Genomic DNA, 23,928 nt, shown 5'->3' with positions numbered 1-23,928 from the left:
TAAAGAATGCAGTAATTTACAATATTTATATAGAAATCATTTCTGTACATGTAATTCCATTGATAGGCTTTGTTTAAATGTGAAAACGTATTTTTTTATGAGCTTTGAGTTTTGATTATCATATTGTAATGAAAAACATTTATATCCTAATGTTAACTGATATAATTACACTGATGGTGGTTTGGGGATGTTTTAAAATCAGATTCTGACGTACTAACAACAACACATTTATTTCATGAGAAGTCTGTATAATTTTAACTTTTCAAACTGATGTAGCCGGCTCGTGTTTGAGTGTGTGTGTGTGTGTGTGTGTGTCCCTCTCTCTCTCTTCTAGTAAGCTTGGCCACCCTCTGCGTTGTGAATGCGATGATGGAAACACGGGACACACTCTGCCATACAACGGGAGTTTTATTCTCTCTATTTCCTGTTCCTGTGCATGAGAGTAGCATACAACACAGCATAGAGTGAATTCTGGTCCTTCTCACACACACACACATGCAGCTGTGAGAAGAAAAGCACACCATATTAGCTTAACTGGTAGCCGTATCTCCCTTAACTCCACTAAGTCTGCTGTACTTAAATAAAAAAACTCTCTACACAAACGAACTACCCACACAACCAGAGATAACTTACTCTTAGTACTAAAACACATGTAAGAGTACAGATTTATTGCACTATAAGTGCTTGAACAGCTTTAAAACAGTATTTTATCAGGAGCACAGTAAACACCCACCTCTCCTCAGCAGTATTTAGCGCGAACTGAGGAGAAGCCCGCGCTGACACTGAAAACTCGCGCGATTTCAAAATAAAAGTCTGCTCCGCAGTTCAGGTTAAAATCAATATTACAGCTTGAAATCGCCCAAAAAAAATCACAAGTATAAAATAAATAATACCCAGAAATACAGAAAAATACTCAAAAATATAACAAAGATAATTAGAGAAGGATTTCATGTGAAATTAAATAATAAAATATTATTTATATTCTCATCCGCTACACTGAGACATTTAAAATATGTACAATGACAAACTCAACATGGTAAACAGTCATTAACAATAAAATGTAATATAAAATAAAAACAGAATAAAAAACAAAAACAAAGGGTTAGTAAAAATGATTAATCCATAAGTGTGTATAGTTTTTTTTTTTGCCTTAATTTAATTTATACATTCTCTATACAATTCTTCATATAAATCAGTTCCATGAATTCAGACCTTATGATATTATTTATTTATTCAGAATTAATAGTCTAATCTTAAAATTAATGGAGTAGTTACATTCAGTAACAAGAATACAAAACCTACAAACACACACAGGAGTATTTATCTAGCTCTGTCTAATTTACCCTAATCTGTTCTGTTAACGATCTTAACGATGGTAATTTAGTGGGGATCATGCTGTACTCTACATGTTAATTAGATTCAGATGTGCTGATAGTATTAAATCAGGTTATTTGATGGTTTTATCCTGTAAAAGTGCAGCACTAACGCTGTACTCTGCTGCAGTTCTGTGGTGCTGCTAGTATTAGTCGCTAAATTACAGGAACTATTGAGAAGCTCAACGAGTCGCCATTGCTGTTAAAAAGTGAAGATTGGAGTAAACGGAGCTGAAGCGACTCTCTCTCTCTCTCTCTATACGGCTCTGGCTGGTGTAAAATAGAACCATTTCACTCATTTCTTATGTATATAATAAAACACTGAGATAATGAGAAGCTGTAAATATTTATTAATAATCTAACTAGCTAATTTACCAGCTCCTCTTCTGTTTAAGGTGGAGGATATAAGTTAAATGGAGCTCCTCAAGACCCCCATATTTCTGTGTTGTTTCTGTTTAAAACTCTGTTGTTGAAGCTAAATTCTCCTCTTCTTCTAATTACTGTGACCCTCTAATTAACGAAGTTTATTATATTACTTATTCTATACGTTTATTATCACTGTGGGTGTAAATCTATATCAGTGCAGCACAGGATCTAACACAAAGTAAACAAACATGCCCCCTCCTTCATGGTTATTAGCATTAGCATTAGTATTAGCCTCAACTCCTTTAAAAACTCCAAGTTAAAATAGAGTCTAACTACTTGTTTTTAATATTCTTCTGATTTTACAAAGCAAAATTATTCATTTTACTAAAACAGCAAAGAAAGTTTACCTTTAAATGTACATTTTTCTACATCAAACAGGTTCTAGAGAAGAGAGGAGCTAGTTAGCATTGATGCTAATGTGTGCTGAGTGGTTAGAGAGCTAACTGGAGTTTAAAAGGTTTATAACTGGAGTTTAAAAGCTTTAGAAAATGTTTCTGCAGTGCTGAATCATGTGATATTGTTCTGTTGTTATTTTTATTATCCTAAAACATTTATAAACTCAGATTTATTGCTTAAATCCTCCTTAAAACCCCATTAATTTCAGTCACTTAGAAACAATCTGATAAACACGGAAGACACTCTCCAGAGCTAATTCTCCTCTCTTCTTTTTAACCTTTTTAATTGTTAACATTATTTCCTGTAATAGAACATATTAATTAAGGGCTTTAAAGAGAAAATATGTATTTTAGTCTTTTGAAATCAGTAGGTGAAGTAAAGTAGCCCAGTTTTCAGAGCTTTGTGGGATTTATGCTAAAGAAAAAAACTCCAGACAAACTAAGCTTCTTTAATATATTTACATTCTACTAAAATACATTCATTTGCAATGAGAATATACGCAGCTAAAACAGGGAACAGCCTAGCGCAAAATCCCAAATTATATTTTCAACATTAAATTTTTAATAGCACAATATAGTCATTATAGCTTATAAAACATGTGTTTTTGGGAGGGGTGTAGTGCACTACAGGACTCTGTGGGCGTGGCCTAAGCTTTTGTTCTTAATGGCTTTATTATTTTCCCCTTACATTACATTTACTTTTATACTTTAAGCAGTTTTGAATCCAGTACTTTTACACTTTTACTTAAAGAGTAAAAAGCTTGAGTTGATACTTCGGCTTCTACAGAAGTATTTTAAACTCTAGTATCTATACTTCTACCTACAGAGTAATGAATGGAGATACTTTTCTCACCTTTGACAGGGATTAGTTTAGTGATGTTGATTAATCAAAAATCTATATACGCCGATACTGGTCAGTACATTTTAAAACAGTGTAATTATGTTGTACAGTGAAGAGTTAAAGTTAATGTATTTATTATATTTTTATTTTTATTTCTATATATTGTGTTTCCATTGTTGTGATAATAAACCTGATTGGATCTGTTCTAGGTTCTGTTCTAGAATTCTAGGTTCAATGCTGCAAAATAAACCAATGAGAAAACAGCTTCATCTTCAGCCATTTATCCCAGACATCTGCTCCTAGTGCTCTGAAAACCAGAACTAATAGTAATAATTAGACAGATTAGATCCTCTGTTCTGAGCTTTCAGCTCCCACTTTATTATTAATAAGATATATCCCACAACATTACAAGATTACAGGAATACAATCTGAGTACATTACAAATAAAATCAAATTAATACAGAGAACTGTGTAGAGTTAAATGATAAAATGCTCAAACAAATCAACTCAACATAGAAGCACATATATTAGATTAATTAGTTTAAAACTGCTGTAACACAAAAACCTTATGTCTACTGTATCTTATGTTTATACTTTATCTTTATACTGTGTCAATATTTCCTGATGAAAAGGCAAATAGAAATGTAAAGTTGATATAATATATTGATATAATGTTTTTATGTGACAGCGATGATAAATATATTAAATTTAAGCAACAGTGCAATATTGTAAAACTGTGTTTCATAGTGTAAGTTAATGTGTGTAGTGTACAGTAAGTTAAATGTATATTTTATATTATATTCGACTATATGTTGTATATATTCTGTTATTTCCTTTTGATATTACATTAATTGTAAAATTAAAGTTTAAAGCATTAACACATAGATTTCCTCTCTTTTTGTTTTAATATAAAAATGTTGAGGATAAAACAACAGTATAATAATTTAAACATTTTATTGTGATCTTTCATTCAGTTTATAATAAATGATAATGTGTTAAAAATTAATAAAATTCTGTAATATGAAGTTTAAAATATGAACTCTGTTACTGTGAGCTCTGTTAATGATATAAACGGTTTAAACTATTTAACGCTAAATCTAAATAAATCTTTCCATACAGGAAATGTACCTGCAGTTCTAATCTGGGACAGACGTAATTACCATTCAGAATTATGATTATTTATATTAACAATATCTCCCAGCACTATTATAACTTTATTTGATCAGCTCTACAGTCTAGATTCTGCAGTTCTTATCTGATCTCATCCAGCTCTTCTCTTTGTTCTGCATGTTCATCTATTTTGCTGAAAGTATAAAAGATTTACTGATGAGTTGAAGCTCAACCAAAACCCAGCGTAGAGCGGCTGAGTGAAGGTGGTCTGGACTCTGTGGATGAGGGTCATGGTATCAGAGATGCTGTAGAAGGACAGAGTTCCTGCCCTGTGATCCACATACACTCCTATTCTAGAGGAGACGGGCACTCCGGAGATTTCAGTATCTCTGTTATTGTAACCGAATATGTATCTGGAGGAATCACAGAACAATCTCCAAGACTGATCATTATATCCAAACCCACACTCCCAGCCTCCTCCCTTCCTGGAGATGCTTTTATAAGACACTGCTATACCAACCCCTCTATCTCCTCTCCTCTCAACCTCCCAGTAGCAGCGTCCACTCACACTCTTTCTACACAGAACCTGAGCCCATCTATCAAATCTGTCTGGATGGGCAGGATATGGCTGGACAGTGTAGCTGCAGGTCACCACTGTGTTCCTCTCAGACAGGAGGAGGTATTTATTGGCTGTGTTTGGATCCAGTGTGAGCTGACAGGAATCTGAAAGAGAGAGAAAACCCATCAGCTTTTAGAAAATGATCTAAAAACAGCCCCTAAAACTGAAATAACCAGAGAACATACTGGAAGCATCTATGAAAAGTGTTTGATTATGTTAAAGAAAGATTTATTTTCATTATTATTCAATTACACAACATAACAATTTTATGTATATTTTTGTTCTCAGGTGTTAAGTGTGTTTTCCTAATTCTTTAAAAAATAAAAAGGTCTTTATTCCCCAGAATTTTCAAGGATTCAAGAAGATTTTATTGTCATTCGCATCACATGTGGTACATGAGGTGGAACGAAATTGTGATCTCATGATCCAGTTTACACCCAAGAGCTGTTATTAAAATAGATATATAGATAAAATAAGATAAAATAAAAGAATACAATAAAAATAGAATATACAAAATATAGGTTTTGCTTTAGTGGTGGCACAATCATATCTGAAACTGATTTTTTTTTTTTGAATATTTGTGAAATATAAAGTGCTGAGTATACTAAAGACTTCCAGAAGCTTCTGGAACTGTGAGAACTATCAAGAAGTTTTCAGGACTGTCCAGAATTGTGTAGAACTTTACAGTATAAATAAAGAAGTTTATCAGTATAAATAAAGAAGATAATCAGAGACTATATTTGGGGAAAGATTGGTGAAAGTGATTTGCAGTTTAGTCACAAATCTCAGAGAAACAATACATTTCTGAACGTTTTTGTTTGTGCTTGTAGATGCACTTTAAAATTACTGTTCTTTGTTGTTTGGTGTTTGATTGGAGCATTTTAAAATTTTCCATGTTCACTTTGCCTCTGAAACAGCCTGGATACAAGTGCTCACTATTACACAGAGATTCAGTACAGTCGCTAATCCAGAAAATATACTCATTTTTTAATCTATTACACAGAGAATCGATTGAGTTATATAATAATTGCAGATTTGTAGTAAAATGTTCATTGTTTTTATCATAAAACACAAATTTTGTGTTTTATCTAAATAAATACAAAACTATGATAGGCCATTATCACAAAATCAAAGTTCATAAGGAATGTTGTGTTTTTTTAACAAGTTTATACGTAAGCAGTTGAAATATAACAGTTAATTATTTAATATAGATGTATAAATGTCAGATTAAACTTTGTGTATTTGTACATTGTGGTGTTATTTCTGAGAGTCTGTGAGAATGAAAGGGGGGAAGAGAGAGAGAGAGAGAGAGAGAGAGAGAGAAAGGGCTGGACTTACACTCCAGAAACTCTTCTCTGCTTTGGGGTTCAGGAATGATCTGCACTTTCTTCACTACAGGAAAATGTACACAGTTACTACACAGCATCACTGAGCTTCTGTTCCCTCTGTACATTTACTACAACATTAAAATAATCTAATACTGGATTTTCTCTCCATGTAGATGTAGAGTCTTAATCTACCCTACCTGGACTTTCAATCACAATAAAGTCACACCTTATATACAGTCTCAACCACTTCAATCCAGAAACTACTGACCACTTCATCAGGATTTAGAGAAGAACCTACAGTGCATTCTGAAACTCTTCACACTCTTTTACTTTTTAAAAAATCCTAAATTGTTTTTACTTTGTCATTATGAGGTACTGAGTGCAGTATGATTATTTATGGACTTATCATTTCATATATTTACTTTATTTAATTTTTATTTAATATACCTGCAGCTGATGTCTTCTCAATTTCCTCTTTCCAGAATTCGTCTAGTTTTCCTCTCAGCTGAGAAACAGACTTCATAACAACTTCAAAAGTGTTGAGAGGACTGAGAGTAAAAGCAGGTGATGCTGAAGATCCAGGAGGAGCTGAGAGAGTCTGAAAACTCTACATGTAGACAAACAACAAACACATAACACCTTCAACAATTTCTAAATCATATTTATATTAAATTAAATCAGGTAAAATCTGGCCTAAATCTGATCTTATTAGTCATTCATGATTCAGATTAATGATGTATGAGACAGTGTGAAAGGAAATAAAGTCTGTGTAATTGAAATCTGATACATATCCAATATCCAAGACCGATCAGAATTCATTTACGTCAAAACTTACATTGAGCATAAGGGAAAATGGCGACAGCAGTTAATGAGGGATTCATTGGTGTGATAGAGAGATAACAGACCTCATAAACATTTGGACTGATGTCTCTGTTCATACTGAATTAAATAGTACACATCACAACCGCTCTCTCTTTAAAGATATATCCAATCAAATTGCTGAACACAGCCAATAGATGGTGCTGCTGCAGCACTAAGTAAAATAAAAAAACTTAAAATTGTTTAAACAAAAAAGATAAAGGACAGACATTAAAGAGGAGGGCGTGGCCAAACAACATGCCCTTTTTTAAAGTGAGCTGGAACTCATTCTCTGTTAAGATCAGCTTTCAGTCACTGGTGAAACTGAAACTTCATGTGAAGCTCTGCTCTTTAGTGCATGAGCTTCAGTTTATGAACTGTTCAGGCTAATATCAGATATAGATCACATTAAAAAGATGGTGTAAACAGTCTAAAATACTTTGTATTTGGGGAGAAAAACAGAGTCTGTTACCTGGAGGAAATGGATGTGATCCTCTGTGAATGAAAGCTTCTCCAGATCAGCATCTCTCCTCTTCAGCTCTGTGATCTCCTGCTCCAGTCTCTTCAGACGTTCTTCAGCTCGACTCACTGCAGCTTTCTCCTGATCTCTGATCATCTGCCTCACCTCAGAGCGTCTTCTCTCAATGGAGAGGATCATCTCAGTGAAGATCTTCTCACTGTCCTGCACTGCTGTCTGAGCAGAGCGCTGGTAGTGGAATCACAGAGAGAGGAGAATGTTAGGAGCAGTTCATTCACATCAATAAGTGGATTTACATGCACTTCATAATCTGATTACTGAGGAACATCAGAGTTTATCAGTAGTCAGAGTTTTTATTTGCAACCAGCCAATAATCTCACAGAATAAGGCGTGACATAAATATTCCGTAAACCCAAACTTCATGATGTGGCTTCTCTTAACTCATGAAGCTGTAAAGATTATTTAATTTTAATAATTGATGACTAAAACTAAAATAAAATGTGACTTTAAATGACATTTTAAAAATGAGGACACTTTTAGTTAAATAATTAAATAATTACCCTTAATGGGAGAAATCAGATCTTTATTCTTCTACTTATTTAAAAAATCACCTTGTGAGTCTCCACAGCTTCTATTAACTCCTGAAGCTCCTTCTCTCTCTCCTGGATTCTCTCCTTGTATTTCCTCTGTGTTTCCACCACCTGCTTCTGCAAATAAACCAGACAACAAAACACATTAATTAAAAAATAAAATGCCACGTCATGGGACAGGTGAAGGTATTAGGTCCCATAATCTGGAGTAGCTACTCCATTTACACACTGACCTGTTTCTCAGATCTTTCTGCTGCAAGTGACACTGTATCATGTCCTCTATGGTCATCCAGCATACACAGCATGCAGATACACTGCTGGTCGGTGCGACAGTAAACCTCCAGCAGTTTATCGTGCTGAGAGCAGATCTGCTCCTGGAGTCGTCTGGAGGCTTTGACCAGCTTGTGCTTCTTAAAGGCTGGAGATTGGTAGTGAGGCTGGAGGTGAGCTTCACAGTAAGAGGCCAGACACACCAGGCAGGACTGGACGGCTTTGTGTTTTCTCCCAGTACAGAAATCACACTCCACATCTTCAGGATCAGCAGAAGAGTGATCAGGAGGAGCAGCCTGGAGTCTCGTCTTCTTCAGTTTCTCCACCACCTCAGCCAGCATGGTGTTTTTACTCACGACAGGTCTTGAGGTGAAGGTGTGTCTGCAGTTAGGGCAGCTGTAGATCTTCTTCTGATCCTCCTCATCCCAGAACCCATTAATACACACCATACAGAAACTGTGTCCACAGTGAATAGCCACTGGATCCTTCAGGAGATCCAGGCAGACTGAACAGCTGAACTCATCCTGAACTACCAAAATACCAGCTTCTGCCATTTTACAGTGTGAAGATTTTGTTTCCTGGTTCTCTGTTGGAGAGAAGTGAACAGAACTATCCTGTAATTCTACTTATTAGCCAAGATAACAATACTCACACTGTCTGACTCACACAGGAATTATTGTAGAGACTCAGGAAAACTTACATTAATGACAAAACTGTAGATCCAGACACGACACACACCGATTCACACACCGATTCACACACCCTGCAGGTAATCCAGGAAATGATCAGATTTTACTTTCAATCTCACTTAAAGAGACAGACTGCACGTTTGTGAGATTTGGGGATTTAGAGACCTCTCTGGTGAGAATGTGTAATAGCACCGAGTATTCAGAAGAGTAGACAAGATAAGACACAACAATCAGATGGAATTTGGTCTCAACAAAGTTGTTCAAGAACCCAACAGCTTGAATTTCTCAACCCTTGTCCTGCCGCCACCACAACCCCCCCCCCCCCTGCACTGCACATTTAGTGCTTTCCCTGCTTCAAACACACTCAAATCAAATAATCAGCTCATTAACAAGCCCTTTCAGAGCTGCAGGAGTGTGTTTAAAAACTCCAGCAGCACTGCTGTGTCTAATCCACTCGTACCAGCACAACACCCACTAACACCTCATACTCCACCACCATGCTAATCAGTGTTACTGCAGTCCTGTGGGGTCCTGAGCATTAAAGAATGAGAAACAGAGACAGGACTAAAATCTGTTCAGCTACTGAGAGACTCTTATTGCTGAGTTTTAGAAAATACTGATCTGATATTTATGTTAATATAAATAATACAGCCCTTCAGTTTAGATTAATGCTGAGTAGTAGTAAAATAACATTTTTTTAATACATAACACGACATTCTGAACTGATTTATATGGTTTAGTAGTGACTTTCTGTTTTTACAGAAGGACTGTTTTATAGCATGTTTAATATCTTATAATCCAGATCTGACTGACCTCCCTGATCATTCAGCTCCCAATTCCTTTAAAACACTGTGGTCAACTCACTTTGTGTGTGTGTGTTTGTGTAGTAGTAGTAGTAGTATTAGCAGTTCATATTAAATGGTTTCTGGTCGTATCATATTTAAAGTAAATGCAATCTGAAGTAGCCACTGCTGTGAACACTGATCATAAAGTAGCTACAACCCCTGGCAAAAAGTATGGAATCACCAGTCTTGGATGAGCACTCCTTCAGACATTTCATTCTGTAAAACAACTCTGATCAAAAACATGATACAATAATAAGGTCATTCCAAAGTGCAACTTGTTGGCTTTGAGGAACACTCAAAGAAATGAAGAAAAAACATTGTGGAAGTCAGTGAATGTGACTTTTATTGACCAACCACAGGGAAAAAAATATGGAATCACTCAATTCTGAGGAAAAAAGTATGGAATCACTAAAATTGAAGGTAAAAAATAAGGACACACCCAGTCAATTTCCTTTCCCTAAATGGACACCTGCCTCAGATTAGATCTGCTCGTTAGTCTGCAGTTAAAAACACCTGCAGTCATGACACCTTGGAGGGCTGCTGGACGAATTAGAGTGGCAAGAACCAACAAGAGAAATGTCTCTTGAAACAAAAGAGAGGATTGTGAAACTTCTTGAAGAAGGTAACTCTTCACGCATGGTTGCTAAAGATGTGGGCTGTTCACAGTCAGCTGTATCCAAGATATGGACCAAATACAAACAGCATGGAATGGTTGTTAAAGCCAAGCGTACTGGTAGACCGAGAAAGACATCAAAGCGTCAAGACAAGCAACTTAAGGCCATTTGTCTTGAAAACCGAAAAAGTACAACTAAACAGATGAAGCATAAATGGGAAGAAGCTGGAGCCAATGTATGTGACCGAACCGTAAGAAATCGCCTAAAGGAAATGGGATTTCAATACAGGAAAGCTAAAAGAAAACCATCATTGACACCTAAACATAAAAGAACAAGACTGCAGTGGGCTAAGGAGAGGCAATCATGGACTGTGGATGACTGGATGAAAGTTATCTTCAGTGATGAGTCAAGAATCTGCATTGGACAAGGTGATGATGCTGGAACTTTAGTTTGGTGCCGTTCCAGTGAGATTTATGAAGAGGCCTGCCTGAAGAAAACAACCAAATTTCCACAGTCCTTGATGATATGGGGCTGCATGTCAGGCAAAGGCACTGGGGAGATGACTGTGGTTAATTCTTCTATCAATGCACAAGTTTACATTGACATTTTGGACAGTTTTCTCATCCCTTCAATTGAACAGATGTTTGGAGATAATGAAATAATTTTCCAAGATGACAATGTATCGTGCCATAGGGCAAAAACAGTGAAGGCATTCCTTGGAGAAAGACACATTCAGTCGATGTCATGGCCTGCTAATAGTCCAGATCTCAACCCAATTGAAAACCTGTGGTGGAAATTGAAAAAAATGGTCCACAAGAAGGCTCCGACCTGCAAAGCTGATCTGGCAACTGCTATCAAAGAGAGTTGGCACCAAATTGATGCAGAATACTGTTTGTCACTCATCAAGTCCATGCCTCAGAGACTGAAAGCCGTTATAAAAGCCAAAGGTGGTGCAACTAAATACTAGTGATGTATTTTGAATCATCTTTTGTTTATCTGTTTTTCATGATTCCATACTTTTTTCCTCAGAATTGAGTGATTCCATATTTTTTTCCCTGTGGTTGGTCAATAAAAGTAACATTCACTGACTTCCACAATGTTTTTTCTTCATTTCTTTGAGTGTTCCTGAAAGCCAACAAGTTGCACTTTGGAATGACCTTATTATTGTATCATGTTTTTGATCAGAGTTTGTTTTACAGAATGAAATGTCTGAAGGAGTGCTCATCCAAGACTGGTGATTCCATACTTTTTGCCAGGGGTTGTAGATATGCTAACCTAACATTCCAACAGCCTATTCAACCTTATTTACAGCTATTTACACTAGCATAGCTAACCAGCTTTCACACACAAAACAGAGATAGTTCACCAGCTAGGCAACTTATATCCACTGCATACCTGTCAAGTCTCCCGTTTTGGCCTGGAAACTACCGTATTTTACTCCTCTTTCCTGCCGTCCTCCAGTATTAGTATTTTCCCGTAATTTCCCTAATTATATTAAGATTAAAAAATATATATTATTGAGGAGATAGGGCACTGACCGCGCTGTGTCTCCTAACCAATCGTGGAGCCGGTTCAAGGAGAAAGCCCCGCCTTTCATGAGAAACAGCCAATCAGCTTGCAAAGGAGAGTCAGTGTGGTGAAGCCCCTAGTCGCTGTGAGTTCAGGCAGCTAGTCGGAGCTGCTGATGTTAAAACATATCTGGATATTCAGCGATTTTTCTTCAGATTAAACCTTTTAAAATAAAAAAAATACAGCTTGTGACTCAGTTTAACTAGAAATGTGAAGAGGACCGAAATTAACTGATCAGGGGTTGAGTGATCAAAAGAAAGAAGTATTAATTAAAAATGATTAATTGTGCAGGCCACTTAGGACTAATTTTTACTGATGGAATATATGTGGTCCATGTCCTTTTAGTAAAAGCTCATAATACTATTTTTAGGTCACCTACATTCATTTTGCAGAATTTGTGCACCCTTTGTTCAATTTTAAATCTATTAAATAAATAAATAAATATATAATATAAAAGAGTGCATTTATGGCAAAAATGACATGAAATCTTAACTTTTTTAATATCTAGAAAAGGATTTTTAATTTGGCTGTATTAAAAGAATGACATATGTAGGAATGTCCACAACATTTCAGATTCTGATAATCTAATTGTAGTGTGTAAGTGGTTCACATGTGGTTATTTTAGATTTTTTGTAAGCCTGTCTTAAAATGTAAGGGATACTGAACCTTCGTTGGGCTGGTGGGACAGCTTTAAGCGGACAGAGGAAAATATCCCTTATTTTTAAATCTAAAACTTGACAGGTATGATCCACTGTGATTTAGAGTTATTAATTTGGCTTGGAAAAATTATTATTATTATTATTCTATTTGCGTTTTTCTATATGCTTCTCCTCCTACTGCTTTCATGTTACAACCACTGAATTACGTTGCTTGTGCTTTTTGGAACAATACTTCGTACGGTTTTCTTACAGCGGGCATTTTTCAGCTAAACATTTTCCCATAGGAATACATTTAAAAGTTTTGGACAAAGAAATTGAAAGGCTCTGCAGGTCACAGTTTTTTAGCTAGAATCGTGAATATCAGTAGACTCGAAGAACTTACGACATTTCAAATGATATGCTGTGTGAATCAATCTGATTTACGCTTTTCTTTAAAATTCCCAACATCTCATCACACACCCCCAGCACGGCTCCCTCTGAAACACTCCTTAGTACTGTGTGTATGTAGAGTAACGTATAGACTAGTGATCGACCTTTATTGTTTTTTTAATTGTGGCAGATGAATAAGTGGCAGATGACCGATATTTAAAGCCAATCTTTCGTCACAACTGATTTTTAGCTTGTACTCTCCCCATGTATTCACAATAATAATGATACACAGTTAAGCTATCTGGAATTACACTATTTAAAAAGTTTAGTACTCTAAACTTACTTAAATTTAATGGCTGAAACATTGAATGTTTGAGACACTTTTACATTTGGAAAGTGTGCAGTGTAAGAAAAAAAGAGGCAATGAAAACTCTTTTACAGATTATTTAAAACACACACAGAATATGGGTAAAATCCTGACACATAAAATTACAACAATTTTATCTTACCTCAGTCAGTCAGTGACATTACAGAGTAATAAGAGAATCTGGTCTGTGGGAAAGTAGTTCTTTCCAGTGTAAATTGTCCAGGTTATTCCTTCCTGCCAGAGCTCTGAAAAGTAAATTTTAAAGATATCCAGGGGAGTGTGGCTGTCATCTGTAATAATAATAAATAATACAATGTAATGTAAGTAAAGTTCCTAACTACAGAATTTGCCATTTACTCATTACAGCGGTCACACCTGACACCTGCATTACAATAGCCCACACCAACCTAATCACTTTTTATTTACACACTACACACACATTTTAGCACCAAGACACACATTTAATAATATCTATCATTTACACCTGATTCAGTATGACACCCACACTAATAATGGGCCCGGTAAAACGCTGAATCCGGTAACAACAGTGGGTAACTTAACCAATTAACTGATATTTAGAGCTTCTTATTTCAGCAGTATTTACTCAATCAGTGAAATCAATGAAGGAGTTAGAAAGGTTAGCTAACATTTTTTTGTAAATAATAAACATGTACATTCTGCATTTTATCGAGTCCCAATTAATAATGCCTTCAAAACATTCAGTATATTATATTTACGAGATGAACACATAATGTAATACAAATGCGAAGGCTATATTTACTAGTTAGGGAGCTGGGATTTCCCCACTGTTTAATTGTTTGGCTGTATTGAGCGTTTGGATTCAGCACACACTGTTCTATAGTTTAAATCATAAACAGGAGTTTCTCTCCTGTAGATTAACTGAGTTAGCTGAGCCAAAGCAAACGGTTAGCATTAGCTAGCTGGTTAGCATTAGCTAGTTGCTTAGCGTTAGCTTGCCAGTTAGCGTTAGCTTGCATTTTAGCAGTATCTACGTAACGTTACTTGAGCCTGTTAGCGTTAGCTAGTCTGTTAGCGTTAGCTAGCCTGTTAGCGTTTGCTAGTCTGTTAGCGTTTGCTAGTCTGTTAGCGTTAGCTTGCCGGTTAGCGTTAGCTTGCATTTTAGCAGTATCTACGTAACGTTACGCTAGTCTGTTAGCGTTAGCTAGCACAGAGGCTACTAGACAGTAAAACTCCGTCTAACACAGAAGCTCCACTGCTCTTTACTAAAGCCAGTCAGATAGATTCACTTATCTGTCCAGTTTGGTTCCAGTTGAAGCTGAAGTGAAGCCATTCTCTGCAGCTGTGTCTGAAGCTCTGCAGGTTCTGGGGAACTGAGCTCCTCAGCTCCTCTGCTGTGTGTCAGTTTATAACCAGCTTATGTTCTGCTATTTAGCCTAATTTCTCTCTCACTTTCTCTCTCCTTCTTTCTCTCTCCATCTCGCTCTCTCTTTTATATAATATAGTCAGTTAGCTAGCTAGTGTCAGAGCCGTATAGAGAGAGAGTCGCTACAGCGGAAGTCCTAAATGCTTGGTGTTCTCGAGACCCATGAGGAGCTCCAATAGTTCCAGAAAGTTAATATCAGCAATTTAAACACTGAGACAGAACTGCAGTTTTAGTCAATAGTAGTTAAAGAATGCAGTAATTTGCAATATTTATTTAGAAATCCTTTCTGTACATGTAATTCCATTGATAGGCTTTGTTTAAATGTAAAAACTTATTTTTTATGAGCTTTGAGTTTTGATTATCGTATTGTAATGAAAAGCATTTATATCCTAATGTTAACTGATATAATTACACTGATGGGAGTTTGGGGATGTTTTAAAATCAGATTCTGACTTACTAACAACAACACATTTATTTCATGAGATGTCTGTATAATTTTAACTTTTTAAACTGAGAAATTTTAAATATGTACAATGACAAACTCAACTTTGTGAACAGTCATTAGCAATAAAATGTAATATAAAATAAAAACAGAATAAAAAACAAAAACACAGAGTTAGTAAAAATGATTAATCCATAAGTGTGTATAGTTTTTTTTTTTTTTTTTGCCTTGGGCATTATTTATACATTCTCTATACATTTCTTCATATAAATATAAAAGTTTCATAAATTTAGACCTTATGATATTATTTATTTATTCAGAATCAATAGTCTAATCTTAAAATTAATGGAGTAGTTACATTCAGTAACAAGAATACAAAACCTACAAACTCAAACAGGATTATTTATCTAACTCTGTCTAATTAACCCTAATCTGTTCTGTTAATGATCTTAACGATGGTAATTTAGTGGGGATCATGCTGTTCTCTACATGTTAATTAGATTCAGGTGTGCTGACAGTATTAAATCAGGATATTAAATGGTTTTATCCTGTAAAAGTGCAGCACTAACGCTGTACTCTGCTGCAGCTCTGTGGGGCTGCTAGTATTAGTCGCTAAATTACAGGAACTATTGAGAAGCTCCACGAGTCGACATTGCTGTTAAAAAGTGAAGATTGGAGTAAACGGAGCTGAAGTGACTCTCTCTCTCTCTATACAGCTCTAGCTGGTGTAACAGAACCATTTCACTCATTTCTTATGTATATAATAAAACACTGAGATAATGAGAAGCTGTAAATATTTATTAATAATCTAACTAGCTAATTTACCAGCTCCTCTTCTGTTTAAGGTGGAGGATATAAGTTAAATGGAGCTCCTCAAGACCCCCATATTTCTGTGTTGTTTCTGTTTAAAACTCTGTTGTTGAAGCTAAATTCTGCTCTTCGTCTAATTACTGTCCTTCTAATTACCTGAGTTTATTATATTACTTATTTTGTACGTTTATTATCACTGTGGTTGTAAATCTATATCAGTGCAGCACAGGATCTAACACAAAGTAAACAAACATGCCCCCTCCTTCATGGTTATTAGCATTAGTATTAGCCTCAACTCCTTTAAAAACTCCAAGTTAAAATAGAGTCTAACTACTTGTTTTGAATATTCTTCTGATTTTTCAAAGCAAAATGATTCATTTTACTAAAACAGCAAAGAAAGTTTACCTTTAAATGTACATTTTTCTACATCAAACAGGTTCTAGAGAAGAGAGGCGCTAGTTAGCATTGATGCTAATGTGTGCTGAGTGGTTAGAGAGCTAACTGGAGTTTAAAAGGTTTATAACTGGAGTTTAAAATCTTTAGAAAATGTTTCTGCAGTGCTGAATCATGTGATATTGTTCTGTTTTTATTTTTATTATTCTAAAACATTTATGAGCTCAGATTTATTGCTTAAATCCTCCTTAAAACCCCATTAATTTCAGTCACTTAGGAGCATCTGATAAACACGGAAGACACTCTCCAGAGCTAATTCTCCTCTCTTCTTTGTAACTTTTTTTAATTGTTAACATTATTTCATGTAATAGAACATATCTGTTGAGAACTTTAAAGAGAAAAAATGTCTTTTAGTCTTTTGAAATCAGTAGGTGTGTCAGGAATACCCAGGCAGGGAGACGAGGAGGCGGACGCAAGTGCAGGTAAGGGCGATATAAATAATTTATTAAATAAATAACAAATAAACAATGAAACAAGTAAACACGTAACAAAGATAAACGAATAACCAAAAACCAAAACAAACCAGTGAAACTAGAGAACATAAACCTAAACAAACAAGAAGTACTAATGATAAACAAACGGAATATATACAAGTAGCTAAACTAGAAAATAAACACAAAGCAGGGTATATACAGGGAGCTAGGGAACACGGAGCTAAACAAGAATCTAGGAAAAACCAAACAAGAAATAAACAGAGAAAAACACAGAGCAAGGAACTAGGGAACGCAGAGAATAAACGAGAGTAACAAGGAGCGACAAAACAACAGAGGAAGGTGCAAAGACCAACGAAGGACAAGCGACAAAGGAAGGCTTTATAGCACACAAGGGAAGTGGAAACACCTGGGGCTAGGGGGCGGAGCTACAAATTGACACAGGTGGAAAAGTACTGAAACAGAACACAGGGGCACAGGTCACGTGGGACACACAGAGAGACATGAGACAGGGCTAAGACGTGACAAGGTGAAGTAAAGTAGCACAGTTTTCATAGCTTTGTGGGTTTTATGCTACAGAAAAAACTCCACAGACAAACTAAGCTTCGAAAATACATTCATTTACAATGAGAATATATGCAGCTAAAACAGGGAACAGCCTAGTGCAAAATCCCAAATTATATTATCAACATTAACATTTTAATAGCACATTATAGTCATTATAGCTTATAACCTACAGAGTAATGAATGGAGATACTTTTCTCACCTTTGACAGGGATTAGTTTAGTGATATTGATTAATCAAAAACCTGAATACGCTGATACTGGTCAGTACATTTTAAAACAGTGTAATTATGTTGTAGAGTGAAGAATAGAAGCTAATGCATTTATTATATATATTTTTTATTTCTATATATTGTGTTTCCATTGTTGTGATAATAAACCTGATTGGATCTGTTCTAGTTCTAGCGTAGTCTAAGAATGCTAGGTTCAATGCTGCAAAAGACACAAATGAGAAAACAGCTTCATCTTCAGCCATTTATCCCAGACATCTGCTCCTAGTGCTCTGAAAACCAGAACTAATAGTAATAATTAGACAAATTAGATCCTCTGTTCTGAGCTTTCAGCTTCCACTTTATTATTAATAAGATATATCCCACAACATTACAAGATTACACGAATACAATCTGAGTACATTACAAATAAAATCTAATTAATACAGAGAACTGTGTAGAGTTAAACGATAAAATGCTCAAATAAATCAACTCAACATAGAAGCACATATATTAGATTAATTCGTTTAAAACTGCTTTAACACAAAAACCTTATGTATACTGTATCTTATGTTTATACTTTATCTTCATACTGTGTCAATATTTCCTGATGAAAGGGCAAATAGAAATGTAAAGTTGCTACTTTAGAGATATATAATGTTTTTATGTGACAGTGATGATAAATATAATAAATTTAAGCTACAATCAACAGTGCAATATTGTTAAACTGTGTTTCATAGTGTAAGTTAATGTGTGTAGTGAACAGTAAGTTAACTGTATATTTTCTATTATATTTGACTATAAGTTGTATAAATTTTGTTCTTTCCTTTTGATATTACATTAATTGTAAAATTAAAGTTAAAGCATTAACACAGATTTCCTCTCTCTTTGGTTTAATATAAAAATGTTGAGGATAAAACAACAGTACAATAATTTAAACATTTTATTGTGATCTTTCATTCAGTTTATAATAAATGATAATGTGTTAAAAATTAATAAAATTCTGTAATATGAAGTTTAAAATATGAACTCTGTTACTGTGAGCTCTGTTAATGATATAAACAGTTTAAACTATTTAACACTACATCTGAATAAATCTTTCCATACAGGAAATGTACCTGCAGTTCTAATCTGGGACAGACGTAATTACCGTTCAGAATTATGATTATTTATATTAACAATATCTCCCAGCACTATTATAACTTTATTTGATCAGCTCTACAGTCTAGATTCTGCAGTTCTTATCTGATCTCATCCAGCTCTTCCCTTTGTTCTGCATGTTCATCTATTTTGCTGAAAGTAAAAGATTTACTGATGAGTTGGAGCTCAACCAAAACCCAGCGTAGAGCGGCTGAGTGAAGGTGGTCTGGACTCTGTGGATGAGGGTCATGGTATCAGAGATGCTGTAGAAGGACAGAGTTCCTGCCCTGTGATCCACATACACTCCTATTCTAGAGGAGACGGGCACTCCAGAGATTTCAGTATCTCTGTTATTGTATTTGAATGTGTATCTGGAGGAATTACAGAACAATCTCCAAGACTGACCATTAAATCCAAACCCACACTCCCAGCCTCCTCCCTTCCTGGAGATGCTTTTATAAGACACTGCTATACCAACCCCTCCATCTCCTCTCCACTCAACCTCCCAGTAGCAGCGTCCACTCACACTCTCTCTACACAGAACCTGAGGCCATCCATCAAATCTGTCTGGATGGTCAGGATATGGCTGGACTGTGTCGCTGCGGGTCACCACTGTGTTCCTCTCAGACAGGAGGAGGTATTTATTGGCTGTGTTTGGATCCAGTGTGAGCTGACAGGAATCTGAAAGAGAGAGAAAACCCATCAGCTTTTAGAAAATGATCTAAAAACAGCCCCTAAAACTGAAATAACCAGAGAACATACTGGAAGCATCTATGAAAAGTGTTTGATTATGTTAAAAAATATATTTATTCTCATTATTATTCAATTACACAACATAACAATTTTATGTATATTTTTGTTCTCAGGTGTTAAGTGTGTTTTCCTAATTCTTTAAAAAATAAAAAGGTTTTATTCCCCAGAAAGTTTCAAGGATTAAAGGATTCAAGAAGATTTTATTGTCATTCGCATCACATGTGGTACATGAGGTGGAACGAAATTGTGATCTCATGATCCAGTTTACACCCAAGAGCTGTTATTAAAATAGATATATAGATAAAATAAGCTAAAATTAAAGAATACAATAAAAATAGAATATACAAAATATAGGTTTTGCTTTAGTGGTGGCACAATCATATCTGAAACTGATCTATTTTTAAGAATATTTGTGAAATATAAAGTGCTGAGTATACTAAAGACTTCCAGAAGCTTCTGGAACTGTGAGAACTATCAAGAAGTTTTCAGAACAGTCCAGAATTGTATATAACTTTACAGTATAAATAAAGAAGTTTATCAGTATAAATAAAGAAGATGATCAGAGACTATATTTGGGGAAAGATTGGTGAAAGTGATTTGCAGTTTAGTCACAAATCTCAGAAAACAATACATTTCTGAACGTTTTTGGTTATGCTTGTAGATGCACTTTAAAATTACTGTTCTTTGTTGTTTGGTGTTTGATTGGGGCATTTAGAAATTTTCCATGTTCACTTTGCCTCTGAAACAGCCTGGATACAAGTGCTCACTATTGCACAGAGATTCAGTACAGTCGCTAATCCAGAAAATATACTAATTTTTTAATCCATTATACAGAGAATCGATTGAGTTGTATAATAATTGCAGATTTGTAGTAAAATGTTCATTGTTTTTATCATAAAACACAAATTTGATGTTTTATCTAAATAAATACAAAACTATGATAGGCCATTATCACTAAATCAAAGTTCATGAATGTTGGTGTTTTTTATAAAGTTTATACGTAAGCAGTTGAAATATAACAGTTAATTATTTAATATAGACGTATAAATGTCAGATTAAACTTTGTGTATTTGTACATTGTGGTGTTATTTCTGAGAGTCTGTGAGAATGAAAGAGTTAAAGAGAGAGAGAGAGAGAGAGAGAGAGAAAGAGAGAGAAGAGAGAGAAAGGGCTGGACTTACACTCCAGAAACTCTTCTCTGCTTTTGGGTTCAGGAGGAAGAATGATCTGCACTTCCTTCACTACAGGAAAATGTACACAGTTACTACACAGCATCACTGAGCTTCTGTTCCCTCTGTACATTTACTACAACATTAAAATAATCTAATACTGGATTTTCTCTCCATGTAGATGTAGAGTCTTAATCTACCCTACCTGGACTTTCAATCACAATAAAGTCACACCTTATATACAGTCTCAACCACTTCAGTCCAGAAACTACTGACCACTTCATCAGGATTTAGAGAAGAACCTACAGTGCATTCTGAAACTCTTCACACTCTTTTACTTTTTAAAAAATCCTAAATTGTTTTTACTTTGTCATTATGAGGTACTGAGTGCAGAATGACTATTTATGGACTTATCATTTCATATATTTACTTTATTTAATTTTTATTTAATATACCTGCAGCTGATGTCTTCTCAAATTCCTCTTTCCAGAATTCGTCTAGTTTTCCTCTCAGCTGAGAAACAGACTTCATAACAACTTCAAAAGTGTTGAGAGGACTGAGAGTAAAAGCAGGTGATGCTGAAGATCCAGGAGGAGCTGAGAGAGTCTGAAAACTCTACATGTAGACAAAAACAAACACATAACACCTTCAACAATTTCTAAATCATATTTATATTAAATTAAATCAGGTAAAATCTGGCCTAAATCTGATCTTATTAGTCATTCATGATTCAGATTAATTATGTATGAGACAGTGTGAAAGGAAAAAAAAAATCTGTGTTATTGAAATCTGATACATATCCAATATCCAAGACAGATCAGAATTCATGCAACATTTACGTCAAAACTTACATTGAGCATAAGGGAAAATGGCGACAGCAGTTAATGAGGGATTCATTGGTGTGATAGAGAGATAACAGACCTCATAAACATTTGGACTGATGTCTCTGTTCATACTGAATTAAATAGTACACATCACAACCGCTCTCTCTTTAAAGATATATCCAATCAAATTGCTGAACACAGCCAATAGATGGTGCTGCTGCAGCACTAAGTTAAATAAAATAAAAAAAATTAAAATTGTTTAAACAAAAAAGATAAAGGACAGACATTAAAGAGGAGGGCGTGGCCAAACAACATGCCCTTTTTTAAAGTGAGCTGGAACTCATTCTCTGTTAAGCTCAGCTTTCAGTCACTGGTGAAACTGAAACTTCATGTGAAGCTCTGCTCTTTAGTGCATGAGCTTCAGTTTAAGAACTGTTCAGACTAATATCAGATATAGATCACGTTAAAAAGATGGTGTAAACAGTCTAAAATAAACTTTGTATTTGTAGAGAAAACAGTGTCTGTTACCTGGAGGAAATGGATGTGATCCTCTGTGAATGAAAGCTTCTCCAGATCAGCATCTCTCCTCTTCAGCTCTGTGATCTCCTGCTCCAGTCTCTTCAGACGTTCTTCAGCTCGACTCTCTGCAGCTTTCTCCTGATCTCTGATCATCTGCCTCACCTCAGAGCGTCTTCTCTCAATGGAGAGGATAATCTCAGTGAAGATCTTCTCACTGTCCTGCACTGCTGTCTGAGCAGAGCGCTGGTAGTGGAATCACAGAGAGAGGAGAATGTTAGGAGCAGTTCATTCACATCAATAAGTGGATTTACATGCACTTCATAATCTCATTACTGAGGAACATCAGAGTTTATCAGTAGTCAGATTTTTTATTTGCAACCAGCCAATAATCTCACAGAATAAGACGTGACATAAATATTGCATTAACCCAAACTTCATGCTGTGGCTTTTCTTATCTCATGAAGCTGAAAAGATGATTTAATTTTAATAATTGATGACTAAAACTAAAATAAAATGTGACTTTAAATTACATTTTAAAAATGAGGACACCTTTAGTTAAGTAATTAAATAATTACCCTTAATGGGAAAAATCAGATCTTTATTCTTCTACTTATTTTAAAAATCACCTTTTGAGTTTCCACAGCTTCTATTAACTCCTGAAGCTCCTTCTCTCTCTCCTGGATTCTCTCCTTGTATTTCCTCTGTGTTTCCACCACCTGCTTCTGCAAATAAACCAGCCAACAAAACACATTAATTAAAAAATAAAATGCCACATGCTTCATGGGACAGGTGAAGGTATTAGGTCCTATAATCTGGAGTAGCTACTCCATTTACACACTGACCTGTTTCTCAGATCTTTCTGCTGCAAGTGACACTGTATCATGTGCTTTATGGTGATCCAGCATACACAGCATGCAGATACACTGCTGGTCGGTGCGACAGTAAACCTCCAGCAGTTTATCGTGCTGAGAGCAGATCTGCTCCTGGAGTCGTCTGGAGGCTTTGACCAGCTTGTGCTTCTTAAAGGCTGGAGATTGGTAGTGAGGCTGGAGGTGAGCTTCACAGTAAGAGGCCAGACACACCAGGCAGGACTGGACGGCTTTGTGTTTTCTCCCAGTACAGGAATCACACTCCACATCTTCAGGATCAGCAGAAGAGTGATCAGGAGGAGCAGCCTGGAGTCTCGTCTTCTTCAGTTTCTCCACCACCTCAGCCAGCATGGTGTTTTTACGCACGACAGGTCTTGAGGTGAAGGTGTGTCTGCAGTGAGGGCAGCTGTAGATCTTCTTCTGATCCTCCTGATCCCAGCACTTGTTAATACACACCATACAGAAACTGTGTCCACAGTTAATAGTAACTGGATCCTTCAGGAGATCCAGGCAGACTGAACAGCTGAACTCATCCTGAGCCAGTGAAACATTGGCTTCTGCCATTTTACAGTGTGAAGATTTTGTTTCCTGGTTCTCTGTTGGAGAGAAGTGAACAGAACTATCCTGTAATTCTACTTATTAGCCAAGATTACAATACTCACACTGTCTGACTCAAACAGGAACTATTGTAGAGACTCAGGAAAACTTACCTTAGTGACAAAACTGTAGATCCAGACACGACACACACCGATTCACACACTCACACACCTGCAGGTAATCCAGGAAATGATCAGATTTTACTTTCACTCTCACTTAAAGAGACAGACTGCACGTTTGTGAGATTTGGGGATTTGGAGACCTCTCTGGTGAGAATGTGTAATTGCACCGAATATTCAAAAGAGTAGACAAGATAAGACACAACAATCAGATGGGATTTGGAC

General features: G+C 35.7%; 3 protein-coding genes across 3 annotated transcripts in view; 1 reads left to right on the top strand and 2 right to left on the bottom strand.

The window, feature by feature from the left end:
* Nucleotides 1–23,928, top strand: part of LOC125803813 (E3 ubiquitin/ISG15 ligase TRIM25-like) — a 269,398-nt gene that overhangs the window by 113,710 nt on the left and 131,760 nt on the right. The gene's annotated exons all lie outside the window — the stretch shown is intronic.
* LOC125803949 (tripartite motif-containing protein 16-like) lies at nt 4,327–9,135 on the bottom strand. The gene is made up of 6 exons (XM_049482763.1): nt 8,252–9,135; nt 8,040–8,135; nt 7,423–7,656; nt 6,540–6,699; nt 6,103–6,156; nt 4,327–4,868 (listed from the first exon to the last, which is right to left on the bottom strand). Exons 1-6 carry the CDS (start codon nt 8,840–8,842, stop codon nt 4,327–4,329), a joined length of 1,677 nt encoding a protein of 558 aa, XP_049338720.1. The 5' UTR covers nt 8,843–9,135.
* Nucleotides 18,594–23,577, bottom strand: LOC125803826 (tripartite motif-containing protein 16-like). Its single transcript, XM_049482139.1, has 6 exons — nt 22,961–23,577; nt 22,745–22,840; nt 22,128–22,361; nt 21,231–21,390; nt 20,788–20,847; nt 18,594–19,534 (listed from the first exon to the last, which is right to left on the bottom strand). Exons 1-6 carry the CDS (start codon nt 23,549–23,551, stop codon nt 18,999–19,001), a joined length of 1,677 nt encoding a protein of 558 aa, XP_049338096.1. The 5' UTR covers nt 23,552–23,577; the 3' UTR covers nt 18,594–18,998.

The sequence above is a fragment of the Astyanax mexicanus genome, chromosome 8 (genome assembly GCF_023375975.1).
Source record: "Astyanax mexicanus isolate ESR-SI-001 chromosome 8, AstMex3_surface, whole genome shotgun sequence".
Taxonomy (NCBI): Eukaryota; Metazoa; Chordata; class Actinopteri; order Characiformes; family Acestrorhamphidae; genus Astyanax; species Astyanax mexicanus.
Note: the sequence above shows the minus strand (reverse complement) of the source record. Positions and strands in the feature narration are given on the sequence as shown.